This window comes from Theropithecus gelada, chromosome X (genome assembly GCF_003255815.1).
Source record: "Theropithecus gelada isolate Dixy chromosome X, Tgel_1.0, whole genome shotgun sequence".
In the NCBI taxonomy this organism is placed as follows: domain Eukaryota; kingdom Metazoa; phylum Chordata; class Mammalia; order Primates; family Cercopithecidae; genus Theropithecus; species Theropithecus gelada.
In genome coordinates this window covers 5,194,752-5,206,882 of record NC_037689.1, presented here as the reverse complement: position 1 = coordinate 5,206,882, position 12,131 = coordinate 5,194,752, and the positions used below count along the sequence as shown (strand labels likewise).

Here is a 12,131-nt window from a genome sequence, read left to right as displayed (position 1 = left end):
CAAGATGAACCATGGACTTAAACATAAAACTATAAACCATATGAAAGTTTCCTTATAACTTGGGTGTAGGCAAAGGTTTCATGGGCCACAGAAAGTGGTAACTACAATAGAAAAACTTTGATGAATCAGACTTCATCAAAATTAAATACTTTGTCTCATTAAATGAGACTATTACAAAAATGAATGGCAATATACAGACTGGAGAATATATTTATAAAACATGTATCTGAGAAGGGACTTGTATAATCCAGAATATATAAAGAATTTCTGTAAGTCCATAATAAAAAGGGCAAATAAAATGGGCAAATGACTTGAACAGGCACTTCACAAAGAAAGATATACAAAGGCCAACAAATACATGAAAAGGTACTCAACATCATAGTCATCAGGGAAATACCGATTAAAACCACGATGAGATACCACTATACAGAAGCTAGAATAACTAAAATTAAAAATGCTGGTGAGGGTGTGGAGCTCTCATACATTGCTGGTGTTAGTGCAGCCAATTTGGAAAACTTCCAATTTCTTAAAAAGTCAAACACTTATTCTATGACCCAGCAATTCTACTTCTAGGTATAATTCAAGAGAAATGAAAACATGTTTACAAAAAAAAAAAACTTATATAGGGATGTTCGTTGCAGCTTTATTCACAATAACCCAAAACTAGAAATCATTTAGCTGTTTGTGAATAGTAAAATAGATAAACAAATTTGGCATATTCATAAAATGGAGTATTATCCTGCAGCTAAAAAAAAGAAAGAGCTGGCTGGGCGGATCACCTGAGGTCAGGAGTTCCAGACCAGCCTGACCAACGTGGAGAAACCCCGTCTCTACTAAAAATACAAAATTAGCTGGGCGTGGTGGTGCAAGACTGTAACCACAGCTACTCAGGAGGCTGAGGCAGGAGAATCACTTGAACCCGGGAGGCAGAGATTGCGATGAGCCGAGATCGCGCCATTGCACTCCAGCCTGGGCAACAAGAGCGAAACTCCATCTCAAAAAAAAAAAAAAAAAAAAAAGAGCTACTGATACATACACAACATGGATCAATCTCAAAAACATGTTGAATGACAGAAGCCTTACACAAGAATATATATTATATTGTTCCATTTATATGAAGGTCTAGAATGGGCTAAGCTAATCTATGGTGAAAAAATTAGCTAGGCATGGTGACTTGTATCTGTAATTCCAGCACTTTGGGAAGCCAACGTGGGAAGACTCTATGAGCCTAGGAGTTCAAGACCAGCCTGGACAACATGGCAAGACCCCATCTCTACAAAAAAATTAAAAACTTAGCCAGGCGGAGTGGTGCACACCTGTGGTCCCAGCTACTCGGGAGGCTGAGGTGCAAGGATGGCTTGAACCAGGAGGTCAGGGCTGCAGTGAGCTGTGTTTGCACCACTACACTCCAGCCTTTGCAAAAGGGCAAGACCTTGTCTCAAAAAACAACAAGAAATAATCAACAGCGGTTGACTCTAATGGGTGTGGAGAAGACTGACTGGGAAGGGGCATGAGGGAACTTTCTCTGGAGTAATAGCAGTATTCTCTATCAGGTGGGCAAGGCTTCAGGCCAAATCTGGCACATCACCTGTTTTTGTGAGCAAAGGTTTATTGGAACACAGTCGCGCCTATTTGTTTACATATTTATGGTTGTTTTCATGCATAGAACAGCAGAACTGAGTAGCTGCAACAGAGATTATATAGTCTGCAAAGCCTACAATATTTACTATCTAGACCTTTACAGAAAAAGGCTGTCAACACCTCTTCTATGTCTTGATAACGGTTGGGGTTACACAGGTGTAAGCATTTGTCGAAACTCATGAATTATGATTTATGCATTTTACTGTATATACATTTAAACTAAAAAATATAAATACTGAGTTCTAGTCAATGATACGTATTTATGGATGATGTATACTGATGTTAGCAACTTCCTTTAAACTTTGAAATGCACCAGAAAAATAAAATGGATTAATAAAGGGATAAAGGGATAAATAGGTATGTGATAGAGCAAATAGAGCAAAAGTTAACTGTATAATTTAGGTGTTAGGTGCGCCACTGCACTCCATCCTGGGCGAAAGAGTGAGACTCCATCTCAAAAAAATAAAACAAAACAAAACAAAAAACAATTAAGTTGTCTCTAGCTGGAGAAATAACAAGTAACTTTTCACTGCTACAATTTTTTCCAATATTCTGTATATTTCAAATTTTTCTTAGTAAGATGTTGGGGAAAACTTTTTAATTAGGTAAGGAAAGTATACAACACATGCAATCTGCCCACAGAATGAACATTAAAGTCCAAAATACTTTGTTAATTACATCTGTGTAGTGCAGGAAAACAAAAACAAAAACAAAAAAAAAAGGGAAGGAGAAAAAATGGTTTGTTGAACCCCTTAATCTAAAATCATAAATCCCAGAATAGCATGCCCCTGTCTGAAGAAACTTCAGCTGCAAAGATCTTTATTTATTCTCGCTCAGTCCTGTTAGGAGTCAGCACACACATACTGAAATCCATTATAAATTTATAATTTATTGATGAAGAGGAGATTTTATAAATAATGGGATTCCTAGGGTTGGTGTGAGGATGTACATGTAATGTCTTTGGAATAGTATTTGGCAATAAGAATCACTCAACAGTATTATCTCACAAAGGCAAATGCTTTATTATAAATGTAGAACAATAAGAGAACCATAGGTTCCAAACGTTTTAGGACTAAAGGATCTTGGAAAGCTACACTTGCCTCCTTGCTGTTTTCCAAACATGCCAGATAACTCTCCCTTAGGGCCTTTGCACCTGTTATTCCCTCTGTCTGAAATATACATTACTGACTCCCTCACTTCCTTCAAGTGTCTGCTCAAATGTTACCTTCTCAATGAGACCTACTCTGATGGCCATCTTCCTTAAAACTGCCACCCACTTTCCTCCTTTTCCTGCTCTACATTTTCCCCAAAGCACCTTGTACTATATAATTTCCTTTTTATAATGGTTATTGACAATCTTTCCCCATTAGACAACAAACCTCAATGACAGAAGGGGTTTTTGTATTTTATTCACTGTTATATCCTAAGTAGGTCCTCAAATTTTTTTTTTTTTTTAATTGTAGTCATCTGGTCTAATCCCTACACTTTACAGATGAGAACATTTAGAAAAGACCTGAATCAAGGTCACCCAGTAAGTAAGGAAAAGAGTCAGGAACACGGACTGTGATTTCCACTGAAGTGCTATATCTATTATAGTTGACTATCATCCTGACCCTTAAATATCACAGAAAAATCACAATCATCCTCATTTTCCCCCACAAGGATTTACCTTTGGAATTTCTTGGCCTTGTAAATGCTGCTGTGTGTGTAACATAGAAATGCTCTGAAAAGCAGTGGAAGCGTCTACCAGAATGCTAAGTGTCAGGAGATGAACTGAAGATTGCTGATTTGGAAGGGCTATCCCAGAGCTTTGACAGAGGGTCTGCTGTTGTAATTGTGGCTCTGATGACCCAGAAACAGGTGCTAAGCTGTAAGATGGCTACCACTGCGGCTGGTCAGCAGACTGCTGCTGGATGTATGCTGGCTGGTATTGTGCTAGGCTTTTCTGTAGGGGAAAAGTCTGACTGTTGTCTAGTTCCTGAAGTACTTGAGGCTGCTCTAAAGGCTGTATTATATATTGTTGTTCCAGGGCTGCCAGTTGCAACTGTTCTTGCAACGGATGTATAATCTGGACCATGTGTGTAATGGTGTTTGGAATACCTGGTTAACGGCTGAACTTGCTTAGGTGCCTGTGAATGAGGTACCTGCTGCTGGACAGCAGCATGTTGACTAAACAAAGATTGCTGTTGATTTATGGGGCCTTCCTGAGTAGACAACTGATGGGTTTCCTGTGCTTGTCTATGAGATGAATGAGTCATCTGCTGCTGCTGAATGAAAGCTAAGTGAGAAACCTGGCTTGGTGCTAGATGTGATTGGGAAAACTGCTGAGAAATGTATCTGTGCCTGTGAAGAGGCCTGCTGAATGAAGGACACCTGCTCAGGGTTTTGAAGCTGTCCTTCCACTGCCCTCTGAGATATAATGCTAGTTGACTGGGCCTGAGCTTTTAGCTCCTGGTGTCCAAAACTGACATCTGCTTGGGATGGAGTCGCTGAAAGCTGGATATTAAATAAAGGCTCAGTAGAACGTGTCCGTGTATCTAAGGTTGATATTAAATACATCCTTTGTTCCAATGTTGAAGAAGAACTACCTTGGGGTTGTGTTAAACAGGCTTGTTGCTCAAAAGTCTGTGCTACAAATGGTGGTACAGAGTATAACTTCTGATCTGCAGAGTTTGTCTGTCATGTGTACTTGCTTGCTATCAGGAGGGCTTATTGTATATGCCTGCTGGGTTATGAAGATTGCATGTTCAGCTGTCTGGATAGTGTAAGCAGTTTGTCCTAAATAAGATACATGCTCAAGAGACAGTGCCTGATAAGCAGGCTGTTCCATAGGTTGCACAAGGTAAGCTGCCTGGATTACATATGCTGCCTGGTCTGGAAAAGGTGACTGAAGCGGAGGTTGCACTAGATAAGCAGGCTGCACGTGAGTCTTTGCCAAATATGAGGGCTGTACTGCAGCTGAGACTGGATAAGAAGTCTGCATAGAATAGGCTGGCTGTGATCTCGGTGGTTGTACAGTGTAAAGAGGATGCTCCAGGACTGGCAGTGAATAAACAGACTGTTTATGTAGTGGAGCCTGAATTGAGTAAGTTGGCTGTGATGAGTAAGAAGTTTGTTCCTGGGGACATATCACAAAGGGCAGCTGCTCAGGAGCCTTCAATGGGAAGGATGATAATTCTGCAGGTGGCCCTGGATAAGTGTGTTGAACAGAATAAGAAGGCTGTTCCAGGGACTGAATCACATTTTCAATACCACTCTTTGGCTGTTGCTGACTTGCAAGAGCTTCAGACTCTTGCAGAATATAATCCTGCTGAAAATTTTTCTGTAGAGATGCCAAAATCTTAGGTTGTAAAATTAATGACTGTTGCTGAATAGAGGCTTGGAAACAATGCTCCTTCAAACGCACAGTCTGGCTTTGTGGCATTGAAGAATCTAAAGTTAGAGACTTCCGATGGGTATGGCTGTGATACTGAATGTATCTTTTGGGAAGAATGCCCCCCAATGGAATTAGAAGGGAGCTGAGCTGTACCAGCAGCATTCTGTGCACTGCTCACATGTTGGACAGAAGAATGATTCAACAAAGCTTGAGGGTGATTAACCAGTAAGAAACTAGAAGTTTGGCAGCTGGTGCTTTGGTTAATGCCTAATTCCCACTTCTAGGATCACACTCAAGTTGAAGACCAACTGTTGGATGCTGGGAAGTCATCTGTGAAGCAGACAATATCTGAGGAGAAACTGCAGAAAGAATTGGTTGTGGCCGGGAATGGTGGCTCACACCTGTAATCCCAACATTTTGGGAGGCCCAGACGGGCAGATGTCTTGAGGCCAGGAGTTCAAGACCAGCCTGGCCAACATGACAAAAACCCATCTCTACTAAAAATACAAAAATTGGCTGGGCATGCTGGTGTGCTCCTGTAGTCCCAGCTACTCGGGAGGCTGCGGTGGGAGAATTGCTTGAACCCAGGAGGCAGAGGTTGCAGTGAGCTGAGATCACACCACTTCACTCCAGCCTGGGTGACAGAGCGAGACTCTGTCTAAAAAAAAAAAGAAAGAAAGGATTGGTTGTGGAACTCCAGTAACTGACGAGTCTAAAGTCATAGGTTGGGCTAAAGTTTTTCTATCTGCTCCAAAGGCCAGCTACAGGTACAAGGAGAATTCAAATTATAAATGCATATACTATGCCCATTTTAATGGGACTTTCCCAGACATACTGATAGAGAAAATAATGCTATGTTTCAAAAATTTCAGCAAATTATCAAAAAGGTGCTAGGTATAGCATTAGTCCTATAAAAATCTTAATACCATGAGTAAATGCTAGTTAACTGAATACACTAAGAGGTTGAGACCAGTCACAGCAGTATAACACTCATGGTTTCTTATTTATTGCATTTACTGTGTAACTCATTCAAACCCTGGCAGAGATTCTGAGTATCCGAATCTGACATCGTCACACACCTGACAGTGGAAGTCCCATGAGAAAGCTCAAAGGATTTCAGTATCATTCCTAAAATGAATATAGATACTCTCTCAGGAAGAAAGGAGAGAGTTGGCAGAAATAAATACCGATTGGCTGCAATAATTCCTAGAATTTGGGTTACCATGCTCATAAAAAGACCCATATAATCAAAGTTATTGCTTATGTGGCTTCTATATATTAGGTGAAAAGGGCAGGCTACAAAAAATCGTTATGTATGTGATATACACGTATATATATAAACAAAGTTATACATGTGTACATAGAAAAAAAGATAAATCTAAAGGCTATACCTCAAACATAAACAATAAGTTGTCGGCCGGGCGCGGTGGCTCACGCCTGTAATCCCAGCACTTTGGGAGGCCGAGGCGGGCGGATCACGAGGTCAGGAGATCAAGACAATCCTGGCTAACACGGTGAAACCCTGTCTCTACTAAAAATACAAAAAATTAGCCGGGCATAGTGGCACGTGCCTGTAGTCCCAGCACTCGGGAGGCTGAGGCAGAAGAATCGCTTGAACCTGGGAGGCGGAGGTGGCAGTGAGCCGAGATCGCGCCACCGCACTCCATCCTGGGCGACAGAGTGAGACTCTATCTCAAAAAAACAAAACAAAACAAAACAAAAAAACAATGAGCTGTCTCTAGCTGGAGAAATAACAAGTAATTTTTCACTTTCTTTTTCATAACTTTATGGGCTTTATTTTAAAATAAGCAAATAACACATTGATAATTAAATTTTTGGAACACATTTTAAAATACACATACCTGTATGCTTATGTAAATTGAACCTAAGTTAAATTTAAACACCGATTCAACACACTTTGCATTATAGGATTAGAAAGAGGCAAATCAAACTCCCACACGAGCTCAATTACAAATAGGCACCATATCACTTATAAATACTAGTCAAATATCTGGCACCTTCAACTATATCAAATCAAATCTACCCCTAGCAGATTTTAAATGCATCTGGCATTTGTCAAGTACATGCATGCTTTCCCCTATAAGACTGGGCTCTTTGAGGGCAAGGATCATGTTTATTTTATTTCATATCCCCAGAAGGTGGTAATCATTAAAAGTCTGATGATGAACTGATAATATACTAATCTCTTAAAAGATGCACCAGCAGCTAGCTAAACCAGGCACTCTCTGTTAGCTAGTAGCTATCAGATCATCTCACTCCTAGAGAGGGAAGACAAATGCAAGGTATGGTAGGAGGTGAGGGGAGAAAATGGGGTAATGGCAAAGAAAAATGCAACCATGCATCCAGAATCCATAACCTAGGGAACCAGGATACAGTCTTAATATATAAACTCACACAAAGACTGTTAACTCATTGTCAGAAATGAAAAATGCTGACTTTAAGAGTCTGAAAGACAAAAACACTTCTTATTTCTCCTACAGAAATAAACATGAACCAAAACAAGAGTTTAGATGAACATGCTAAAAATTATGAAAATCTATGAAATACTATTTCTAATTAACTGCAACATACATCCCTCTATGTTCAAATCAGGTTGGAAAAGTTTAATACAAAGAACAAATAATCATTAATAAGGAAGAGATCAGTCCTAAATAAATCTTTTGTTCACATATACTGAGTTCTCTGTTTCTTCTCCAATTATACAAGCAGTATCTCAAGATTCTAGTTACACAATGTTAGGCACATTAAGAGGAATGTCTTGGGCCAGGTGCTGTGGCTCATGCCTGTAATCCTAGCACTTCGGGAGGCCAAGGCAGGCGGATCACCTGAAGTCAGGAGTTTGAGACTAGCCTGACCAACATGGAGAAACCCCGTTTCTACTAAAAATACAAAAAATTAGCTGGGTATGGTGGCTAATGCCTGTAATCCCAGCTACTTGGGAGGCTGAGGCAGGAGAATTGCTTGAACCTCGGAGGTGGAGGTTGCAGTGAGCTGAGATTGCACCATTGCACTCCAGCCTGGGCAGCAAGAGTGAAACTCCGTCACACACACACACACACAAAAAGAGGAATGTCTTGGGTGAAGGAAAGCATAAACAACTTTTAGCTTTTGGTGACCTTTCTCTAAACTATAATGAATTTATAAAAGAGAACCTTTGCCTGTCAGAAAATCTAGGCAGTATTAAATTTATTTAAATGAATACAGAACCTCTAAAATGTGTCTTACCTTTATCTGTGGGACCTTCTGAACAGTTAATGGGGAAACCTGGGGTTGTGAAACAACTGTTGGTCCAAGCACATGTACAGGTAAAACAGTGGACTGACCTTGTACCAAAGGCAAAATCTGTGGCTGAGTCAGCTTTGGCTGCTTCTGTAACTGTTAAAATAAGGGGAAAAAAAGATTAAAGATAAACTTTCCCATTTACAGTAAGTACATTGATTATATATTTAAATATAACAGTTCACCTCACCCCTGAAACTTGCTGGTAATGTCCTACTAGTTGCTGAGATGAATAAATTTGTCCTGGGACATTTATTTCAGCCTGCGGGATGTTAGAAACCATTTGAGAGCCCATCGTTTGATTTGAGGAATAGGCTACACTGGGCTGACTTGAAGTATCTGAATGTATAACTGATGCAGCTCCTGCCTCAGACAAACTGTCACCTATAACAAAGAAAATAAGTAACAGGTAGAAGGGAAAACTTGAAGCACAAAATGTCCAAATGGTATAGGTAATGGTGTTTCTTTAACAGCTTTTTTACTCTGAGAACCTGACATAGCTTCAAATAAAATATTTACACTACAGCATTAATCAAAAACCGGCATGTAAACTCTTATCAAGCAATGAAATGTTGACATTGTAGTATAACTAAAATTTTCTTAGTAAAGCAAACCTAAAAACAGAGAATCAGACAAAAATCAACTCCATTTGCTGGCCATGTCACATATATCCCTAACTAATCTACACTTGACATAAGGATTTCAGTAAAATATGTCATATTCTCTTTCTCCTATAACCTAGAATACTGTCTTTGTAGAACAATAGGTTATTACTATGCAAATACTGTGTCCTTCTGGAAAAGAAAATGCATTACAGCAGAAAATTAGAGGAATTGTGTTAATGTTATACTTGAGGGTCCCTTCTAAAATACAAAGGATCTTAAAGACTAGAAAATTCCTTCTTGAGGAATAAATTTTATCTTTAGTTCTAAATTTTCTTTATTAAAAGATTTATGTGGCTGGGCGTGGTGGCTCATGCCTACAAACCCAACACTTTGGGAGGCTGAGGCGGGCAGATGGCTTGAGCCCAGGAGTTTGAGACCAGCCTGGCCAATATGGTGAAACCCCATCTCTACCAAAAGAAAATACAAAAATTAGCCAGGTGTAGTGGCATGCACTTGTAGTCCCAACTACTCAGGTGGCTGAGGTGGGAGGATCACTTGAGCCTGGGGAGGTTGAGGCTGCAGTGAGTCATGATCGCACCACTGCACTCCAGCCTGGGTGACAGAGCAAAGCTCTGTCTCAAAAAAAAAAAAAAAAGATTTATGTTAGACCCTCAAAAATGATAATAAGGTTATTTATACCCCAAACTAAACCACATGATAGATTATAATCCTTCTGCAACTAGCACCTTAGAAGAATCACTTAACAGAACAGTTTCTTAATTTTAAAATAAGGAAACTAGCTGGCTTGTCTATTTTGGGGGTTTTCTGAAGGCTTGATAAAATGATAGATAACAGAATGCTCTGAAAAACACAGAAGTGCTATTTAAAGACAAACAAAAACACGAAAAAGAAAAGAAACAGAATACGCCATTGACCACTGCCCTTCAAAATAAATAAAGATTAGGGAATATAATTGCACATGTGTTTGCTTTTACGAGCTGTAACTGTGTTACCTGCAACAGAGGAGCAGTGCTGCTGTGGTTTTCTTTGTAGAAGTTGTTGTCTAACATGTTGATCAACTTCAGTTTCTTCACATTCAGCCCCAGTTTGCTGAGTGGGAGCAGGGGGCAAAGTTGTATTCTGGGGCTGAGGGAATACATTCCCCATAGACTTGCACTGAGAATCCCTGCGTTCTTCCAAACAGCCAGCAGGCTTCTTCTCTCTTGTCTTCTTTATCGGTGTCACCCGGTCTCTAATGGATTTAGCAACAGCTTTGGAATCACTTTCATGGAAGAACCCAGACTTGACCTACAAACAAAACACAGTAAGCAAAAACTACTTCTTTAACATTTAAGATTTTAACTTTTTTTTTTTTTTGAGACAGAGTCTAGCTCTGTTGCCCAGGCTGAAGTGCAGTGGCACGATCTCGGCTCACCACAACTTGAACCAGGTTCAAGTGATTCTCCTGCCTCGGCCTCCCAAGTAGCTGGGATTACAGGTGCCTGCCACCACGCCCAGCTAATTTTTTTGTATTTTTAGTAGAGACGGGGTTTCACTGTGTTGCCCAGGCTGGTCTTGAATTCCTGACCTCGTGATCCACCGCCTCAGCCTCCCAAAGTGCTAGGATTACAAGCATGAGCCACCACGCCTGGCCAATTTTAACTTTTTTTTTTTTTTCACTAGCAGTTATTTTATGCCCCCAAATTCCAAATTAACAGTTAATCTGTTTCTATATTCTCTCTTAAACAAAGACGTACATAAATGCCAGAGCCTCTAATTGGCATGAGAAATATCAATAGTATTACCAAGCATTGTTAAAATAATTCAGGCTTTAAACAAAAACAAACAAAACTTGATGTTTCAGAATATGCAGTCTTATCACAGGTAATTTAGAACTGCCATTACGTTTTTTGAAGGATTAAAAAGGTTTTCTCATTCAGCAACATTAAGTGTCTACAATATGCGCAGTACTAGGCACCAGATACAGGTGACTAAGTTGGTCCTTTGTCCTGTATGAGCACACTATCGGGTGGTGTGAAATGGACATAACTTAACTTGAAATGAGCTGCTGTAAAAGTCTTTAAGTAGGAGCACATTGCATCTCTGGAGGTAATAGAGTAAGTGTTTTCACAGAAGAATTCTATTTTATTTGATTTGTTTCTGAGAGACAGGGTCTCACTCTGTTGCCCAGGCTAGAATGCAGTGGTACCATGATAGGTCAATGCAGCCTCAACCTCCCAGGCTCAAGTGATCCTCTCACCTCAGCCTCCCGAGTAGCTGGGATCACAGGCATGCACCACCACACCTGGCTAATTTTTAATTTTTTGTAGAGACGGGGTCTCCCTATATTGCTCGGGCTTTGGTCTCGAACTCCTGGGTTCAAGCAATCCTCTCACCTCGGCCTCCCCAAAATGCTGGGATGACAGGCATGAGCCACCGCATCCAGCCTGGAAGGTAAATTCTGACCTGAATTAAAGCTAAAAAAGGAACATGCACACTATTGACGGATGTGCAGAAGTTTGGAGTGGAGACCAACATTCTAGGCAGAGGCAAGTATGCTAACAGCAAAGTACTACGTCTTACTAGGCATTAGAGGAGAAAAGAAGAAAAGGTTCTGCCTTCTCATCTCAGAGGAACAAGGCTGAACAGTAGAGAAGATCATTTGAGGAGGTACCATGACATATCATTCTCAGTCCTGCAATCTGCTTTAAGATGCTCCCTCTTAATCCCCAAACCTGTGCATATATCACTCCCATCACTGTGTTTGCTATAATACATAGCACAATTGGCCTTAATCTAGGGAGATTATCTCAGTGAATCTTTTACCAGCTGCTGACACTAGAAGGATTCAATATGCCATTGCTGGCTTTGAAGATGGGGTGGAGACATGTGAAAGGACTGAAGAGTGGCTTCCAGGAGCTGAAAGTGGACCCAACCACTCCCATGTCCCCTGAAGACATGGAATTTAGGAAATTCAAAATTAAATACAGGAGTGAAGCAGAGAGTCTAGGAAGGTGGTAATGGGAAATGCCAGGGTGATAGTTGTGTACCAGATGTTCAAAATAATCATTCCAGTTTAGAACAGTATGATCAGAAAGACATGTTAAAGGTTATCATTTCCAAGTTCCCACTGTCATTGCCCCATCCTTCTTTTTAACCTGAGGTCAGAATGCCCAGGTGAGCCTCGGCTGGTTTTGAGTACATACTGC

At 40.4% G+C, this 12,131-nt stretch overlaps 1 protein-coding gene across 2 annotated transcripts in view; it reads right to left on the bottom strand.

The window, feature by feature from the left end:
• WNK3 (WNK lysine deficient protein kinase 3) overlaps window positions 1-12,131 on the bottom strand; it is a 170,460-nt gene that overhangs the window by 96,491 nt on the left and 61,838 nt on the right. For both annotated transcript variants that reach the window (XM_025372570.1, XM_025372571.1), the window contains exons 8-10: window positions 9,936-10,230; window positions 8,508-8,701; window positions 8,264-8,413 (exon numbers count right to left, since the gene is read on the bottom strand). In XM_025372570.1, the coding sequence (XP_025228355.1) occupies window positions 8,264-8,413; window positions 8,508-8,701; window positions 9,936-10,230 (639 nt within the window). The remainder of the gene's footprint in view (window positions 1-8,263; window positions 8,414-8,507; window positions 8,702-9,935; window positions 10,231-12,131) is intronic.